This window comes from Spermophilus citellus (genome assembly GCF_964194105.1).
Source record: "Spermophilus citellus genome assembly, chromosome: 6".
Classification (NCBI taxonomy): domain Eukaryota; kingdom Metazoa; phylum Chordata; class Mammalia; order Rodentia; family Sciuridae; genus Spermophilus; species Spermophilus citellus.
In genome coordinates, this window is record NC_138187.1 from 150,398,414 (window position 1) to 150,419,122 (window position 20,709).

The following is a 20,709-nucleotide window of genomic DNA, read 5'->3' on the forward strand; positions in this document are numbered from 1 at the left end:
GCTGGTGGCTCAGTTAGTGCATGAGGCTTCAGTATCACTTTCATGCACATTCTTGAAACCATAAACACTGCATTAAGAGATCTCGGGAAATCTCTGAGATTACCAAGTGGACAGAAATGTCACTGAGAGCGTTCTGGTGGTAGAAGACACTTCTTGGCCTGGGGTTGTGGCTCAGGTGTAGACTGCTCACTTAGCACGTCCGAGATCCTCAGCACCACATAAAAATAAATAAAATAAAGGTATTGTGCCCAACTACAACTAAAAAATAAATATATTTTTTTTTTAAAAGAAGAAGACACTTCTCCATGGTCCCTGAGCATTAACAGTTTAACTGAGGGTTAAACTATGGCTTCTCCTACCTTCTTTATAGGCCAGCAGTTCTCAGTGGGGACTCTATGGCCCCAGAGTCCCTGAGATCCTGGAGGGAATTCATGAAATCATTTTCATAATAATACTAAGATACTGTTTGTCTTTTCACTCAGGTTGACAATTTGTATTGTTATTGTAGAGCAATGACGGGGATGAAATGTTGGCACCTTAGCACAGATCAGCAGAGAGGGCTACCTGAGCAGACCAGCAGCCACTGTGTTCTCAACACCACATATTAGGAGCAAAAAAACAAAAGCAAAAGAAAGCTGTTTCATTTATAAATGTCCTTGATAGAACAGTAAAAATTACTAAGTTTATTAACTCTTGACTCATGAAGAGGCATGTCTATAATTATCTGAAAAAGCATTAAAATGCTCCTCCCTGTTCCAAATCCATACCTGTGTAGCTGGATTTTCATCATATACTACTAACCAAACAATACATCTCAGCAAACTTTCCAGAAGAAGATTGTAAGTAAAACAATGTTTCTCTTTTACTCAACCATTTTTGGAAAAAATAGATATTGCTCATTAAAAATATAATTTGCATGAATGTGAAATGTGTTTGTTGTTATTTTAAATAAATGAAAATATTTTAAAATTTTGTTTTAATATTTAATATGGTAAATATCAATACATACAACCTGTATTAGCCTGAAGCTCTTTGGAATATTTAATCATTTTTTAGGTTCTAAACAGGTCCTGGGACCAAAAAGTTTGAGACTTGCTACTCTAGGCCAAACCTGGATTAAATTATTTCTACCTTCTGTTCAAGTATAACATATTGATAAAGGGAATTCCCATGGAGCAAAGACTCTCTTCAGGCTAACTGTGAGAAGGAGACCACTAGTGTGACATGTCATGCCACCTGTCCAGAATGGGCCTGAGAGGCAGGTGGCAAGCTTATGAAGATGAGGGGCACCACCTTGTGTCACATAAACAGCCATAGGGCGGGTGACAGAGGTGCAAAATTCCAAAGGCAGCACCTGTGTTGAGAAGAGCAATCTGGATGATCCATGAATCATCTCCCCAAACTCAGCCCAGCAGTTCAAGACTCCTAGCAGAAGAACTAGAAAAATCTCAGCTGCTCACAGATGTCCCCAGACAGGGCAGTGTACACACTCATGGGCATGTCCCAAGTGTAACTCCTGGGTGTACAAATCCATGCTATAATTTAGAGACACTGTAGAATTAGAGGGGGAAATGACTTCTCTCTGGACGGCACGAGTAAGAGAAGCCATATGAGCAGGCCATGCTGAAAATGCAACCTAACAAAGGACCTTGCTTCCCGGAGGTTCTCTGGCCTTCTGAGGCTCTTTTACAAGCCCTTCCCTCACTCCCAGTCAAGCTGTGCCCCATCCTACACTCGCTCACTCCCACATGACTATGTCCACCCTGGTGGCTGGACCACTCCTAGTACTCATCTCAGCACCGGCCTCCTACTACCCCTGCCTCTGACTGTCCATCAGGCAATACCTGGTCCTCCTGGTGCTCTGACTCAGATGCCCTCCCAAGCCTGCTTCTCCAGTAGTCTGCATCTCACTTGACAGAGCCGCACTACACCAAGATGCCTGGCCAGACTCTCATCCGCCCGTCCCACATTCCCCCAGAGTAACTAGAAGCTACATAACATCTCCTAAGAAGCCTTCCCTATGTATCCGCCATATGACTGTCATCCAAGCCCATCTCACCTCCTACCCGCTCCTTTCCTAGTCTCCCCCACTCTCTAGCAACAGGTCCCCCAAGGGCAGCTGCTTTGCTGATGAACAAGTCTGACTACTGAAAAGCCTTCAATGAGAGCCCACCACCTGTAGGATGAATACAAACTCCTTTGTGTGGGCCACAAGACCCTGTCCAATCTAATCTGGCCTCTGCTAGAGCATTTAGCATATTCTGAATAATGTTTCATGATCTCCCCTTTTTTTATGATAACCTTTTTTATTATCCTCAAAGACAGAAATATCTCATTCTTGTTCCTATCTCAAAGCCTGGTCCCATGACTAATATACTCAGCAAATGTTCAGTAACTACTTTGTTGATTTGAGGAATGTCTTAGCAAAGATTTTCTCTGGAATGTTAAAGGACAGTGCCTCCACACCACTGTGTCACAGGCAGACCTCAGCTTGCATTTGCTCACCGGGTCCTCACAGAGGTGAGTGGGGAGGGAGGTGTGAATTAGCTATGGGATTCTGCTGCAAAGGAGAATCTGACTTTCAAGACCCGAGAGGCCCTATCAGCAAGGAGTCTGTTTCTGTAATAACATAGTAGACTTCACGCACCCACCATGGGAAGCTCTGTGTGTACTCCAAAAAGATGGGCATTATTAAAAGCATTTTTTAACTATCCTAAGGAAAAGGCAGTTTTTATAAGAAACTTAAAACTGTATCTCCAGCTTGATCATCTACTTTAGTAACATCAGGTTTGATCCTGATGATTAAAGGAAGAAAAAGTTCACCAGGAAGCACAGGACTAAGAATGCACATTGACTCAATTATAAACTCTGATGCAAGACAACTTCCAAGAAGGTAGGAGCCCAGGGCATCTTCCCTGGAATATAGCCATACAGTCACCCAAACTGAAAATTTTGAAAAGGATGACACTGAACTGGATGAATAATTTTTAGATGTAAAAACTTTATCCTGTGTGCACTGTTGGTATACATACTTGATGGAAATATACCACTCATCCACACCCAGGGAGAAGTTGGCATTTGGACACAATCATTCTGTGTGAACGTACAGATGTGGGAATATCACACTCATTTAGGGGTGTCCTCTGGGGGGACCGCACAGACAGAAACCCCATCTCCTTACCATGATGCTCTTGTACATGTTGCCATTGTTGTCTTCTATACTGATGCGGATTATGCAGGTGTCTTCGTTCTGTTGGTTGTAAACAGGAGGCAGCACTGTGGAGGTAATGGATGTCACGGAGACAGAGCGCTTGTGGATTTTAGGGTTGTTGTTGCAGGATGGAGGAGAGGAGAGGGGGTTGATTAAGGATGACATCCCTGAGGAATTTGTGTCCATGGAATGGATGGAGGAACAAGAGGAGGAGGACTCAGAGAGCTGGAAGAGCAAACATCCCAGAAGGAAACTATCAGAACTTGGCCAACAGTGCACTTTGCAATTTTCAAATCAGAGGTAGCAATAGAGAGCAATAAACTTCAAATATTTTCCCCACAGCAACTTGCCTCTGGTGTGAGCGCCTCCCACCCCCATGGCACAGGTTTACCTGTGACTCAGGGTGACCTAATCACTGTATCCAGGTGTTCTCTCACTTCCCTAGTTTTTAACTGTTCTTACAGAAGCTAACCAGCAGATGGCAGCAGATACCAGAAACCAGAGGCAATATGGGCTCCGGAAGGAAGGAGGCTTAAAGGGCCGGAGGAAAGCCTTACAACACTTGATTCAGTCTCATGGCCTTGAGCCCCAAAGTTCTCAACGTGGCCACGAAGATCATTCTAACCTGATTTCACTTCATAATTGGTTTTGTTGTAGGAGGAAAAGTCTGTGTTGTTAGATATTTCCAGGATGAGGACCACAGATGACAGAGCTCTGAGTAGAACATTCCTGTTGGAAAGGCCCCTGGAGGTCACCTGGGCCCATTCCCTTTCTAAGGCCAAGGAGCCTGAGACCCAGAGAGAACACTGGCTCCAGGTTCACCCAGCTAGCTGACAATACTACCACGACAAGCACCCAGTTCCTTGACCCCCACCGTCGTGTTCACAGAGCAAGCGCGAAGTTTACATGAGGAATTAACCCAGCATCCTTGCTACGTTCAGCCCTGTGAGTTGGTGATAAGCTTTCATATCTTACCTTATTTGGATCTTGCAACTTTCTTGTGAACAAAAAGCAGAGCATTATAAAGTTTAGGAGAATAAGATTCAGAGAATAAAGTGACTTGTCCAGGAGGACACAGCCTTTGAGCAGCTCTGCCACTTTCTACACTGGCTGCTACAGCCAACCATGTATATGTTCATGTTCTATCAAGAACAGTTGGGGAATGGGGTGCTACTGTTAATGTGGCTTTTGTGATCAGCCATTTATTTATCATACATGCAATATCAATGACATACTGAAGACATGCAAATAGAGAGGAAGCTAAAAATTCAATAGGAGTTATCCCCCCCCCCCACAAAAATCATTAAGGCCAAACATTTTAGAGATCAGTTATTATTGTAGAAAATTATGAGTAATTTCTAAGAATTAGTGAAGTTAAATTATACCATATTAGTCTTATAAAATATTCTGAAAACCATTTAGAAACAAGAGTAATTTCTTCCATCTTTGTGTGCCCTTCTGTGGAAACGGACTATAGAATTTTAGCTTTCTGATAATCTTGCTTCTAAGGAAATGGAGTCTCCTTTGTCATATTTCCTGGGGGCTTCTCCTTCCTGAGGCATAACTACACATTAAACTCTACTGCGTGGTTTGTTTAATGACAGCCAGGAAGCTCATATGATAATTTTGGTAGAGAGTCTAACTGTAGCTCTATCATAATGTGGTTTCATTACATTAACTTTTTTTTTTTTTTTTTTTTTTTTGCTTATATTCCCAAGGGAATCGCTGTGAGGGTTGAGGGTGGATCATTTTACAGCATAACTTTTCTTGTATTAGCCAAGAAAGGTCCACCTTCATTTTTTCACCTTCATTTTCCTCCATGCAAACTTTTTTGTTAGACTTTCCATGATTCTAACAACATTTATAATTAAGGCAAAGCCTTGAGGATGACTGGGTTATAGGAGTTCTAATGGTGAGCGGTTCTACCTAATGAACCCTCAAATTCTTACTGAGAATTGGAGCGGTGAGGAGCAAGTGTAAAAATAAATGTTCAGGAATCAGATCAGGAGGAGGAAGCCAGAGAGGCCCCAGTTACGCCTCCACCCGGCTCTTAGGAGCGCCACCTCACAGCTAGCCTGTGGAAAAGGAGGGTGGCCAGCCTGAGGGCTGCTGGTGTCCTCACGGGACTACAGAGTAGTACTGGACTCTGAAAGTCCCCAGGCCTTGCCACGCACTGAGCAGAGAACCAAGGGCCTTTCCCAGTGACATGCCGGGACTCTGCAGCCCAGGAGCTCCCTGCACCCAAGGCAAGCATCCACCTTTCACTGTGCAGAAACTCCCAACTGTGAGGAAGGTTCATCCAAAGAATACAAAGCCACGACTCGTACAAGAAATCAGAGAGACAGTGTGGTAAGAGATGAGGCGAAAGAAAGCCAGGGAGGTGTGAACGACAGCACGCGGGCTTCTGCATGGTTTCAGAAGGAATGGCCTATACTTAGACACGCTTCCTCTGCACCTCCATGCAAGAAAGTGATTCCATCTCCTTTCCAGAGAGGGAGGAATCCCTCGCAGATGCAGGCAATGCCTCAGAAGCCCCTTTTCTACATAATCCACCATCAGTTATGGGGCCTGACCACATAAGAACCCATCAAAAAGTGAATGACACTTCATGCTAGATTTGGACAAATCCAACGCTGTGTGTCAGTCAGACCATGGAGAATGGTCACATTCCTGGTTTAGGAGACATGACTCCTGAGAGGATATACAATGACGGGGCTTTTCCTTCAACATTGGGAGCATGAAGGACTGAATCTCCTGGACTCAGAGCAGAAAGGGGAGAATCCCACTGGGGCAGCATTTGAGTATCTCTTTCTATGACTCCTGAGCCTGATGCCACTGCTCGACAAAGTCACTTCAGGGATCCCAGACAACACGTTACTGCTGATGACACCATGTGAAGAAATACAGGTCCCCTTGCAGAGCCAAATACAAACGAAGTGGAGGAACCGTAAGCAACACTGCACCTCATCAGCCCAAACTCAAGCTAAGAAGCCAGAGGCCACCACACAGCAAGTTTGGTGGCCCAAAATCCCCATCAAATGGTGTAAGTTCCAATCATAGCAAAGCCCATCTCTGACGCAAACTCCTTGCCCAGAAGCAGATGTGTACACAAGAGTGCACATTCTCTTCATGTACTTATGCAGCCATGAAAATTGGAAACTCCACGAGAATTCCTGTATCTCTTCTCATTACTGTCCATCTGTTTCAGACACCAGGGGCTGTCTGACCACTACAACTCTTCACCCTCTCCTGCACTCTGCGCCCATGCTCTTTGCTACTCTTTGTCACAGGGAGCATGTTTCCCTGTAAGACTTAGCCATGTGATTGCTTTAGCCAGTGTAATTAAAGGCTTGCTGTGTGCTTGCAGGGCTGGTCTCGCCCCTTCCTCAGCTGTCTTAGCATGCTAATGCATATGCTGGGTAGCCTATTAGTCCAAAGAGGGGCAGGAGGTGAAGCAGACTTGGACCAAACTGTGGCCTAGAGCCAAGCCTGACACAAACAAGCCAACCCCTTAGATGTATTTGAAAGAATAAATGGCTGCTGTCTCAAGTTGCTGAGTTTTAGCGTGGTTTGTTATGCAATATTATTATGGTAAAAACTTGGCCAAGGCAAGGTACGGAACAAACAAGTTGACACATCTCTGTCTCTGGCTTTTGCACTCCTTCTAAGCAATCCTGCTTCTCCTGAATAAAGTCTAGTTTATGTTACAGGTCACAACCCTCCAGAACCTTTAGATGTGGTTATGGGATAGTAATTCAAAGCCCAAATGAAGAAAACAACCTTCTTCCTGCTTTTCTACCTATCTCTATAAGGAATGGGTTCTGGATTGAACTCTGCTTTTGATACCTCTTTTAAAACTTGACTTTGAAAATATTGCAGAGCGATAAACTTAAAAGCAAACATTCCTTGTGTGGCAAACATTACGTCAGGCGCCCGCAGCGGGAATGAAGAAGAGGGCTGAGCAGATACCTTCTTCTGAGGCTCGTCGGGTGTGTCCATGGGAGTAATAGAGCCCTCCTCGGCCTCGGAGTGGTTCGACTCGCAGGATGACACGCTCACGGAGTCCATGCTTTCCCCAGAGCTCCCACTGGCTGTGGACTTGGGCTGCTCTTTGGTGGGAGTGCTACTGGTGATGATGTCTGACCCCAGAAACAGTCTGCAAAAAAACAAGAGGCCAAGCGTTTGGGCCATTATCAATCTGGATCCATGACGGAGCAAATATTTTGTGCTGATTAAGTTTCTGATGTTTCTCAATCTTGTAATCTTGACAGGCAATTAGTATTTTAGAAGAATGTTTGCTATAAATAGGTTTCTAATGACTAGCAGTAAACATTTTGTCCCAATAAGTTATTTCCAGCTTCAAAGTACACATAGACTGCTTAGCTGAGTAAACTGGGGTCTTTCTAGGTCAATGGCCCTTCATCTTTTAACAGTCTATGGACCACTTTAGCAGGATCAAAACATCATCACCATACCCTATCACCCCCTACCCTAAAAGGAACTTCATGAGACTGAAGAAGGTTGTCATGCTTTGAATAAGAAACCAAGGAGGAAGACTTCAGCTTCCAACTATCTGGTGACCTACAATAACCCAAACCCTTCCCCTATAAAACAGTGTTTAAAACTCCTTTCAGTTGAGTTTGCAAGATAGTAAGGGACATCCCTACAGGACATAAATGAAAAGGAACTGAAAACTGGAAGCATGTGAGCTATTTCTCCAGCTGCTCTGCTAAATGGGAAGCACGAATTACGGCAAAAGAGTGGCATATTTTATAAAAACGTATTAAACACATATTAATTATACATATGAATGGAGTTCAGTGTGATTTGCCACATATGCATATAACATGCATTGATCATGGGTTTTAACACAGACAGAGGACTCAGAGATGAGGGATTCGCTTTATAAAAGGTGGAGAGTTAAAACCAAAACCCCTTATATAAAGCCAGGGTCCTCAAAAGTCTGTACTCTCAGTAAAGAGAATGCCTAGAAAAATGTCTTCCTACTGACACAGGAAGATAGCAGGGAAGCCTGTCTGTCTTGGATGGAAGAAAAATGTCTCCTGGAAATCATGTATGAGCCTGGCCTGTACCTCACCCGGATTCGCTACCTATGTGGTCTAGAAGTTAGGAATTCTCAGGCCAAGACATCCCTGGGAGAACGTAAAGGAAGGGAAAAAAATGAAAGAAGAGGTATGGAGAGGAGATGAGAGGAATGCAGAGTTGAGGAGAGGAGAGGAGAGGAGAGGAGAGGAGGAAAAAGAAAAAAGAAATTTTTCTAGAGGGATATACCTACAACCAGACTATGGAGAATTCCCTGATAAAAATGAGCTCACAATAAAAAAATTTTTTGAGAGAGAGAGAGAGAATTTTTAATATATTTATTTTTTAGTTTTCAGTGGACACAACATCTTTATTTTTTATTTTTATGTGGTGCTGAGGATCGAACCCAGTGCCCCGCGCATGCCAGGTGAGCATGCTACCTCTTGAGCCACATCTCCAGCCCCCACAATAAAAATTATAAAAATACATACAAAGAAGTATTCCACTCAAAGGGAAAGTCAATGGGCATAACAAACAACAGGTTTATTTTTACTTTTTTATTTTTTGGTATTAGGGATTGAACCCAGGGGTACTTAAGCATTGAGTCACATCTCCAGCCATTTTTGTGTCTTTATTTTGAGACAGGGTCTAGCTAAGTTGCTAAGGCTGGCTTTGAACTCACAATCCTCCTGGCTCAGCCTCTCAAGCCACTGGGATTATAGGTATGAGCCACCACACCTGGCTCAAACAACAGGTTTAGACTCCTGAAAACTTCAGATATGAGAACTGTCAGAAAAAACTTGTAATTTATTCATTCATTCAACAAAGGTTTGCATGTCTACCAAAGACAAAGCTATAAAATAAGTATGATTTAAAATATTAAAACATAAAGAGAAGAAAATAAAAACAAGAATTTAGAGCAAGCCACTGACAAAAAAAAAACAAGAGAATAATTTGAAAAATTTTGTTTCCAAGTGAAAAATATAACTGAAATTAAAAACTCAGTAGAAGGGTTAAATAACTGTGGAAGAGAAAACTCACTGCTAGATTCATGAAAAATTATGAATGGATCTAAATAAAGATCCTCAGTCATCAGCATCAAAGATAAAGACAAGGTATCAGAGCTTAAAAGACAAAAATAGGAGTTCAGGTTTTATTCAGAATACCTTCAGAGGTTTCTATGTAAGGAAGCAACATCATCTATGTTCAAAAGATCACCAGGCTATTAGTGGAGAATGCAAGCCAGAGCCAGGGGACAGCCCGGAGACAACAAAGACGTTGGCAGGGTGGTCTACACAGGAGATGACGGAGGTTCACACCAGAGGAAGGAGCAGAGAGGAATGAATGCATGTAACAAATGTTCTGAGCTCATGACAGAAAGATCAACTATTTGAGTGTCCTTCACTTCTACCCTGACTCATGGAGACCTGGCTGGATACATTTCCTCTCCCCCACTCTGCTGAGACCTTCCCTGGGCCGCAGGAGCCCTGGGTGGTACTCACAGGCTGAGCCTCTTCACCATGCTCTTCCGAGGCTTGGGAGAGGTGGTGCTGGCCTCAGCAGCTGCTTCAATCTCACAGGAGAGGGCATAGCTGGGAAAGAGAGGGGTGCTGATGAGGTCGAAGTTGGAGAACTGAAGAACAGGTTTAAATTCACATGATTTATTGGTTTTTATTTTAGAGGAAACCTCTGACTGTCAGAGGGTACTTACTTACTGGCCAGATTTTAAAATTTTACACTGTGAGGCTTATCCCCTCATTCCACCCACTGGCACCTGGATTCAGCCATTTGGTTCTGCAAGCTTCACATACCAGGATCATACATGTGACAGCAACAAAAGCTGACTCCACTCTATTTTCTGATCATTGTTCTCCCACTGCTAAGCCAGGGGAAGAGTCGGCCTCCATCACTTCCCTCCTGTTTCTTCTCTACCACCTCCGTCTAATTACTTTGTGTATTTGTATACATGCATGTAGGACTGTTCTTCTCTCCAGGAAATGAAAAAGACTTTTGTAAAATATCTACCTTCATTGATTATACATAGGCAACTACATTATCTGTAAAGATATATACACATGACTATAAATGCAATTCTGAATCATCAAAACATCCCAAATTAAAAATACTCCAGATTTAGACATCTATATGACAGGCCATAGGACAAGAGGAGTTTATATCTGATTTGAAATGCTTGTCTCACAAAAGCTTGTAGGTCTAGTTAGCAGAAGTATTTGGTTACAAAGCACATGGAAATGGTGGCCTGACACCACAAATCAAAGAGCCCTGAGTTTGAATCCAAACACTGTCACCAATAGTTCTAATACTCCTCTAACTCTCAACTCCTCATTGGCAAAGACTAACTTTCACTCTCCCCTACAATAAACTTCCAAAGAAATTCCCCAGTCTATAGTATGATAAGCAAACTTTTTTCTGGAAAGACCAGATAGTAAGTATTTTAGGCCTGTGGTCCATGTGGTCTTTGTGCAGCTACTCAACTGTCTGTAAAGCCAGACAGGAACCATAGATAAGATGTAAATGAATGGGCTGTGTGCCAACACAACTTTATTTATGGATCCTGGAATTTGAATTTCAAAAAACTGCCCCATGTCATATTACTAGTCTCTTGTTTTTATTTTTCCCACAACTACTAAAAATGCAAAAACAAGTGGTGTAACCACCAGACTACAGGTAAGGTCTGATCCCGTGCTGGGCCAACAGCCAGAGCACTAGGGGTACTGGTGCCTTTCCATGCTCAGCAAGCACTGCCCCGCCCACACCGAGTCCTCACCACTACTCCAAATGCCACGCCTGTCAGCTGCCAGGCCTTTGCTTGGTTCTTTTTTTTTTTTTTTAATATGTATTTTTAGATGTTGATGGACCTTTATTTTACTCATTTATTTATATGTGGTGCTGAGACTCAAACCCAGTGCCTCACACATGCCAGGCAAGCGCTCCACCCACTGAGCCCCAGCCCAGCCCCACCTCGTTCAGTTCTATCTGCAGCATCCTCCCCAACTTCTCCTGGTGAGGTCTCCCCCATTCCAGCCAGCCTACGTGTGATGCCCGCGTACCTTCCATCCTCCTCCCTCCTTGGCTACAGAACATGCTCCTGCCCGTGGGCTCTGTAGCACTGAGCTTTGCACCATATTTCAAATGTTCATGCATCACTTTCTCTCCCTGGATTGCAAGCTCCCCAATTAACACTTGTGACAAACACAGTGACCTCGCTAGTGGTAGTAGTGATAATTCATAGTCTGACAGTGCTTTCCCAAATATGCTCATTTAAGCCTCAGAAGGAACACTTTACAGATGAGCATCCAGAAGATGAGGAAAAATAAAGATGTGTTCGAGGCCACAGGGTAGGAAAGTGGCAGAGCAAGACTCTGAAGGCGCGCTCTCCCACAATGTCAGTCCTGCTTTTCCTGCTATGCCATGCTCCTTTGAAGACCAAGGACCTAGATCCCAGCTGCGGCCACCCAGGAAGGCACTGGAGGCCGTGCTCCTCAGGCTGACACCTCAGTCCCGGGCAGACCACCAGCCAGCCTACCTCTCCTCCTCTGTTAAGAGCTGCTGCCTCTGGAACCACTGGATGAACTTCTGGTCTGGGGTCATGCAATAGCTGTTGCAAGCTGACTGTAGGAGCTTTATTTGGGCAATCACTTCAAATTCCTAAAGCAGACAAAACAACCAAAAGAAGTGAACAAGAAGGCCAACCAAGTCAGACCTTTCAAACATGAAAATATAACACCTTGGGATAATATATGCAGAAAACCCTCTAAGCAGACTCTGAAATACTGCTAACTTGGAGTGTAGGGGTGTAGCTCAGAGGTACAGGGCTTGTCTAGCAAGCAGGAGACCCTGGGTTCAATCCCCAGTGCAGAAAAAATAAGAAAATAATCTATCTCTGAATCTCTGAAGTTCATGTCTGCTTTAATTTTCCACTCTCTTTTCTTCTTGAAAAATTAGTTCATATGAATAAAACAAGAACCAAGGTCAACCAAACTAGTCACCACCCAGTCATAATGGCGTCTTTTCTCTCTTTTCCATTTTCTTTGTAAATTATGTGAAATTTTTCTATTTCTTAAAAGAAAACAAATTCTTGAACTCCAGTATTTGTTCCCCATCCCCAGCTTCTTCAACCCTTACTTACCCTCAATAAATAAGTTCTGGTAGGGTTGAATGTCTAAACAGTCCAAGGTCTCATAAAGTTGACTGTTTAGATTTCCTGAATCCTTAGGTTTTTACTACCCCAGTAAATCATTTAACTATGTCTTCTAAAGCTCACAAGAGAAGCGAGTATATTATTATGTCCAAACTTATTTATACTTCATTATATGCTTCAATTATTCATTTTTTAAGTCAGCAATGGGTATAAGCTTTAGCTTTAGGTTTTATATTCAGACTTTCCAAATGTTTAACATCTTAAGTCTTAAAAGAAAAATGATTATCATACAGGCTTATTTTGAATTTAAAGGACAAAGATGGTTTACTGGGAAGGCATAACAGAATTTTTCTAAAAAAAACAAAAAAAAAAAACACCAAAAACACATCATTATAGGCCACGAGAAGTAATACGAGGACTGGCAGATCCTCTGGGTCTCAACTTTCCATCCAGTGACCCCAGCTCTTGGTCTCAATATTGTTAAGGAATATTTATTGTCATGTTAGAGAATAAAGTATACTCTGTGAGTGTCAGAAAGTTTCCAGTGTCCGTGTTAGTGTCTTGTTAAGGATGAACTCAGCCTGGTTATCATGCCTATGCTCTTTTGGTTTTGACTCCAATGTCATTTTCTCCTGCATGCTTCTTGGACCCTATAGGTCAGGGACAGATGTCCTTCCTATGTGCTTCTTCAAGATCCACTACTTCTGTCCACAGCCTTTATCAGGCTTTATAACCACCTATAGATTTGCCTAACTCCATCCTGGACTATACACTTTATGAGGGTAGGAGCTCTGGGTTTTCTATGCTGCAACCCCCAAGCCCCCATGTTAGGTAGTATATTTGTGGAATGAGAGAATGAATGAATGAGTAAAAAAAAAAATAGAGAGCAGGGCACTGTAGTGTATGCCTGTAACCCCAGTGACTTGGGAGGCAGAGGCAGGAAGATTGCAAGTTTAAGGCCAGCCTCAGCAACTTAATGAGACTCTGTCTCAAAATGAAAAATAAAAATGGCTGGGGATGTAGCTCAGTGGTGGAGCATCCCTGGGTTCAATCCTAGTTTCAATTTTGCAAACAATATAAAGCAAAACAAAGAAATGAGAGCACCATGGGGTGAATTATTTTGCTCACTCATTTTCCCTCGAATCATTTAAATGTCTTCTTAAATATAACATTTGAGACAAAAACTATAGCAAACCTCCAAAGCTGATTTATCTTTTTTTTAGCACAGTTCATAACTATTCTATCCAGAGAAAGATTCAAATTGAAGTGAACATGCCTTGCTATGGTGAGAGGAAAGGAAAAGAATAACTGCTTGCACTTAACAGCAAAGGATATCTCTTTTCCTCTCCCAAGCAGACCTTCCAGAGGTCACCTTCTTTGTGAACTCTTCTATGTCATTTACTTTTAGGAGACCTCTCTTCTTCCTAGGATGAATTTATTTTTCAATTGACAAATAAAAAATCGTATATTCAACATGATGTTTTGAAATATGTATACACTGTGGAATGACTAAACCAGGCCGTCGACCTATGAACTACTCCCGCACTCTTATCTGGAAGAACACTTAGCAGTTCTGAAGTACACAGTACATTGTTATTAACTAGGTGAATCTGTTTTTGCTGAAGCTAGGTGTAAAAAAGGATGAGGGGCGGGGGAATTAGCCCTCATTTCATAATGGGCTTTGGCGCCACAGGAAAATATTTCTACACCTGGCTCTGTTCCCAGGTGACTCTGGTCCAGTCATGTAATCCCTTGAGTCCTGGTTTCCTCACCTTTGAACTGAGGGTCATAAGACCTACCTCACAGGGCTCTTGGAGGCTAATGGATAGGAATGGGCCAAGCACAGTGCTATATGATCAATGTTCAGTAAGTGTTTATTCTTTTTTTTCTGTCTCTACAGAAAAACCCTTAAGTTTCTGCTTCTTTTATTTTTTTTATGCCCAGATGCAGTAAAATGAAAAGCCACCGTGAATACCTCTACTTACCCTTCTCCTTTTTTCAAAGTTTATCAGTCCACCCTGAAAGAAATTTTCAACAAGGTAACCAACCAAGTTACTTTTGAAACACAGCCTAATGTTGTGCTAGATCACATTAAAATAGATGAAAGGAACGATAAAGCCTAATTTTTTAGTAGATAAACACAATGCATTTTATTTTTATGTGGTGCTGAGGATAGAACCCGGTGCCTCATATGTGCTAGGCAAGTGCTCTACCAAACAGCTATAACCCCGGCCCAAGCCTAATTATTAATGATCCTATAATTATGGCTATTATGAGGAAGACAACCATCTTTTGCTTAAAACAACAACAACAACAACAACAACATTCTTTTAGCTGGGCGCGGTGGCACATGCCTGCAATTTCAGGTATTCAAGAGGTTGAGGCAAGGATCACAAATTCAAGGCCAGCATGGGTAACTTGGCAAGACTCTTTTCAAATTTTTTCAAAAAGGGCCAGGGATGTAGCCCAGTAGTAGAACATTTGCATAGTAAACATGAGGCCCCAGGTTCAATCCCTAGTTTAAAAAAGAAAGAAAAGAGCAAAAACATTCTTTTCATTTATAATGGGCAGGTTATGCTTTCTTTTAAAATGCCTGAAATCAACTAAAACAGTAATGATGAAATATCACAAGTCAGAATCCAAGTATATTTGCAGAACCAGTGAAGACAAACGCATGAGTAAATATTCCATTACACTTGTTTCCTTGATCAAAAGCAACAAAAACAGATGGTCACTGACTCATGCTGGAAACCAAATTGTCAATGGTTTATCAAAAGGGAAGTCACTTGTGCACAGCATCATGAAAAGTTAAGTTTCAATTCTTCATCCTCCCCAGCCAACTCCTATTCTCAGTAGGCTCAACTCAATTTAACTTCTCAATCTTTGGTCACTCCCCAAAATTCCCCAACGCTGAGGGGTATTTCCTGAGATAAGCTAAGGCAGAGGGTGGGAAGAGACCAGAGCTCCAGGAAACACAAAATAAATGGACATGTCCCCAACACTGAGGACAAGCATGGAAGTGACATACAATTCTTTTTAGTTAGGATACAATGAAGCTATGACAACCCACAAAGCAGAATTCACTTAAATGCACAGCAAGCCTTAAATATCGGTTCAAATATCTAATGTCTTTCCCACTTACATCTTATTAGTTATTAACAAAGTTGGCTTGTTGGACTGGCTTTCACCTCTTTTCATGTTCCAGAAGAAAAAGAGGGAAGGAGTGGAAGGGTACACCCCAGAACAGACGGCAATACAAAATACCAAAAAATGGGAATTGAAAATTCACAAAGCTGCCTCACTTCTGACTTACTCTTGTGCCAGGGCCCTCTGCTCCTTCAGCTCTGCCTGCAGCGTAAGCCCCCACACCCAGATCTTGCTCCAGGCCATGTCTGAGCAAGGCCTTCTCACCACAGCCTCTCATGTTACTAATCACAACTACCTGCAATTTTGTAAAACTCTCTATTTCTATTGATTGCTGTCTACTTTGATATGCCCTTCCTTCCACTAGCTTTTGAGACTCAGCTGGTATTATCTTTTGGTGTTGTTCTTTGTATTTCTTGTAGCACCCAGCACAATACCACACACATTACAGGCTCCCAGTAGAGAGTAACAGAAGCAAATTTCTCTCTAGAAATCTAAGAAGAAAGCTACAGGCCCAATCGTGTTGCCGGCATGGAGCGCACCTCGATGTGGTCCTGGAGAGCAGTGTCCAGCATGGTCAGGTCAGTCAGGAAGGTGCCCAAGTAGGGTACAGTGCCCTGCATCACACCCTAGGAATAATCAGAGAACAGCTGTCTTTATTGTTATTGAAAAGTTTAAGGGTTTCAGTGACCTTCACACTAGAGGACATGGACCTGTTCAAGGACTATGACTATGGGGCTATGAGTGGTAACCTCCATGACAGGAAATTCTGAAAACCCTTCACAAATAGGAAAAGAACTTCATGATCTAAAGTCTAGCTTTCAAGTCATGACAATCGAGCCTCAAAACCAGGAAATCACAGGCATACATTCAAATGTGTTCACAGTGGGTTTCACATTTTGCTTTAACTCAGGTAAGTGGGTCGTCTGATCACTTTTCAGAGTGTATGGACACTTGGGATGGTTTGGAATGGCCCTGGACAGTGGTGGCTTCACCACTGGTAAAGAGTGGGCCACCACACAATGGATAAGTGTGCATCACAAGAGTATATAGGGTGCCACGTTAAAATAGCCCCTCAGACTAGTCTTAGTGACTTATTTTCAAAGAATGCAAAAAAGGGAAAAACAGTAACCTTAAAGAAAGAAACCTAGCAAACTCTGCCTTAATCAAGTTATGAAGGTCAACATCAGCAGTGGCACTATCAGAGTCACACCAGATGAACCACTCACTCCTTGATATGATGTGACAAGATAGGGCACTTCTTCTTATCATTCTTCAAAAAAACCTATAACCTTAGTCTAGTCACTAGAAAAGCAAAGACAAACCCAGACTGTTGGACGTTCTGCAGGATACCTGAACAGCACCCCTTAGGATTTCAAGGTCATGATAACCAAGAGAAGCCTGAGAAGGCATCATGAACCACAAGAGCCTGGGAGGACAGGGCCATCACAGTGTCCTGCGCTGGAGGGGTCCTGGGACTAATGGAAAACTGGTGAAATCCAACCAAAATCTGAGTTTTAGGGAACAGTACCACACCAGTGTCAACTTCTGAGTATTGACAGACACGCCAGGTTACAGAAGCAGCTGACAACGGGAGAGACTGGGTAAAGGGTTTACATAAACTTTAGGGTTTAAAATATTCTGTGTGATTATTCTTGCAACTTTTCTGTACCTCTGCAATTATTTCAAATGGAATTCAGTTTTCAAAACTGCCCACTGGAGTAAAGGTAGAAGTGCTTCAGTACATGACCGCAGTTCATCTGTGTCCATCTCACAAGGCCACCAAGGCACTAACCATTCTGCAGGGAACATTAAAGGAGGCTTCCAAGGACATCTCATCCTGAATGTATTAAGGTCCTTGTGGAAATGCTGGCAGGAACAGCCTCAACCGGGGCAAGGCCAGGCCGCTTGGCACGAGGCTGGCCACTTCCCCAGCCAGTTCACACCAAGAAGGGTTTTGTCCTTCAGGAACTCACTGTCAGCTGCAGTTTGTCCTTCTCATTATATGGACAAGGTCTCACCCTGAACTAAAATAATCTTTTCCCCCACTTTGGTAACAGCTATTTTTAACTTGCCTTTGAACAACCACGAAAGTTTGAAACACTGTGAGTTTTATAGGCTTTATATTACAGAAGAATCCTAGCATTCAAAATATTTTTGATTTATGTCCAGCTTTCCAAAGAAGGAGAAAATCCTTTGAAGGCAGGGATGAGAATATTTATTTTGTCAGTCTCTAATCTCCTATTTCTGGTTCCCCACCTCTATGCTAAAACTTAGGAGTTTAAAAGTACAGTGAACAATGATAATATCTTTCAATTTTAAGAAGAGAGGTTAGATACTCCTTTGAGTATTGAAAAACTAGAAAGGTTTGGTTAGTCCCTGGGATTAGCAAGAAGACCTGGGCAATGTCTATAGCATTTGGGAAGAAATGAAATGATCTCCGAGTACAAAGACCATATCCTCCTGCTGGCAGACAATCCCTTTCCTTGGCCATCATCTGCCAAAAGCTGAGGAAGGCAGGAAGCCCAGGAGGCCGCTAGGCCAAGCGGGCCCCAGCACCTAAATGCAGGAGTGAGTGGGGCGGATGCACCTGCTGCAAACCTGCCCTCACTGTCAGAACAGAACTTTTCCAGAAAACATGATTTGCAGCTCTCAGTGTTCATTTCCTACTGGGTCAAATGGGAATAAAAATATCTTTCCTAAAGAACTCCCAGGGCTGCTAAGAACAAATGAAGTCAAGCCTGGAAGCCCTGCAGACTGAAAGACGCTGATGCCCAGCCACAGCCACAGGCCGCTCTCCTGTGGGCTCTCGGGAAGGAACAAAGCTGGACACACCATATCCTTCTGGAGCTGGAGCCGCCTCTGAGTTCGCTTCTGGTTTTCTTTCACACTGCTGTCCAGATTTGCAAACTTGGAGGTTCCTTCCTAAGAAAGAGCACACAGAGAGCCCAGTGACGGAGGAGGCCACTTAGAGAGAAGTGAAGGGGCACCTAGTTTCTGGAACACATCTGACATCCTCTGCACAGGTCTTGAGTGTGTGCAATGAAGAGCCGTCCAGCAGGCCGGCAGGCTGTGTTAAGCAAATGCCTGGCTGGAGGCTGGCGAGTGGTCTCTGTGTGAGGCCCCGTGGTCCTGGATCATCCTGCTCTGTGAGAAGAATGTCTGGTTTGGCTTATGAAATTGATCATCACTACAAGGCAGGTGATTCCTGGAATGGAGACATTTTTATACATCTCAAATTTCACTCAAAGTGATCTTATATCCCTGAAATGAAGATCTCTTCCTCTGTACATTTTATGATTTCTTGACATTGGCCTGAAATGGATGTGCCAGCATTCTGTGAAAGAAAAGGGACCCAATTTTGTGGTATTTCTTAGCTAAATAAAACTGCTGTACTGGAAGTTTTCTGAGGAAGTCCAATATGCTGGCACATTACCAATTCATGAAAGCTAGACCTTCACAGATTGGTCCCCTTTCCCCAATCAATTTTGCCTCCTAGGTTTGGACCTCTTACCCATCTATCCTTCCTCCGGGCGCCTGAGGACAGACAGCTACCCTTGCTCTCCTCCTGTCAACTGTAACAACAAACTCTTCGACATGATTAATCATGAATTTGCTGACTGCACACAAAGTGTTTCGGGTCTGTGGTTTCAGGGTCTTATTAAGTTCTCGTTTTCCAGAAACTGCATGAATGGGAGACAAATTTCACAATTTAGTAGTGCACAACCTCTACATTAGTTTCTCCTTAGTCAGTTTTTCCTGGGTTTATTATATTACCTTAGCATGTGACTCTCACTACTGTACAACTAGAAGAGGGCTATTTTCCAGTAACATGGTCTTGCTGATGGTGGTAAGGCACAGACATAGTCTATCATTAACCAGTCTTAACTGAGGTCCCCAGTACACCACCAGGGTTGGAACCCACTGTGACTCATTACCTATTTCAGTTTTCCCTATCACAAATGATAATAAGGACAGCTACCATTTAATGATCCCCCTGGGGATGCATGATGATAGCCTAATATGTGCCACTTCCTATGCTAGGTGATTCTGAGTCCTCTCAAATTCTTGCTTGCATGAAAAATCCATGTTGTCTGACATGAACATGAGTGTGCGTGTCTTTCTAATGTGATGGTCCTGCAGAGGAAACTTTGGCAGAAATATTAAACTTCTTTCTAAGGATTTCTGAAAAGTTAAAAAGCTCCTAAGAATCACAGAACAACACAGGTGAAAGGGATCTTAGAGAACACTGAGGACCACACCTCCCTCCTCATTAGTAGGGGCAGAAAGCCCTGAATGGGGAATAGAAGCCTTGTTGATTCCATGCCTTCAACGTTTCATGAGAGTGAGATTCCATCCTTAGCTGCAGCACTTTTAAAAAGACTGACTAATGCCAGTTCTTCCAAATGAGGTGTCAAACGAAAACCCACTCTCTGCCACATCCAAAAAGGTTCTAGTTTCTTTCCTTCCTTGGCCCCAATCTCCTACTCTGCACTGCCTCACAACGCCATCCCTTGAGCCTTCTTGAAACTTTTCATGGATTGTTGTGATGGCGTCACTCTGGTTCTTTCCTCCTGCCTCTCTTAAGTGACTCTTCTTCTGCCCAGGTCATCTTCTTGCTTTTCGATATACTCACATCCTTGTAAATGCAATCCAATCCCATGATGCTAATCACCACCTGTGTGTGGATGAATTCCAAATCCTTCCCTTTCCTTCCACCGAAGTCCCACTCCTTTCCTTTCTCTTCTCTTTCCATCTCTGTCCTCTTAGCTTTTGTCTAGTGCAAATTCCTCCCTTGACTCTGACCTTTTCTCTAGCTCTTTAGCAGAGACTAATGCCTTCACCATATTGTTCTGGGCCTCAGAGGGACTCTTTAATAGGTCTAAAAGGACCTCATCTACAAAATACTGGGTCCCTTTCAATAAATGTTGGTTAAATTAAAAGTTCAGAAGCTGCTGGTGATTTTTATTGATACAGGTCTTCACAGTTCTAACAGTCTCCTGCTCCAGCTTTGAAGGTAACATGTTTTGGAGCTTCACTAAACATACATCTCCACCAGAGTCTAATTTCTGGGGCTTTCTAGAAGTTGTTACATTAATTTGACCAGGGAGAATCACAAGAAGATATGGTGATAGTTTGTTTTCCTGTT

General features: G+C 42.9%; 1 protein-coding gene across 1 annotated transcript in view; it reads right to left on the reverse strand.

Moving 5' to 3' along the window:
• The window catches only part of RGL1 (ral guanine nucleotide dissociation stimulator like 1), a 121,508-nt gene that overhangs the window by 6,465 nt on the left and 94,334 nt on the right, over positions 1-20,709 (reverse strand). The window contains exons 10-16 of the mRNA XM_081300246.1: positions 18,396-18,485; positions 16,103-16,189; positions 14,402-14,434; positions 11,802-11,923; positions 9,757-9,846; positions 7,181-7,367; positions 3,182-3,436 (exon numbers count right to left, since the gene is read on the reverse strand). Of these exons, the coding sequence (XP_081156372.1) occupies positions 3,182-3,436; positions 7,181-7,367; positions 9,757-9,846; positions 11,802-11,923; positions 14,402-14,434; positions 16,103-16,189; positions 18,396-18,485 (864 nt within the window). The remainder of the gene's footprint in view (positions 1-3,181; positions 3,437-7,180; positions 7,368-9,756; positions 9,847-11,801; positions 11,924-14,401; positions 14,435-16,102; positions 16,190-18,395; positions 18,486-20,709) is intronic.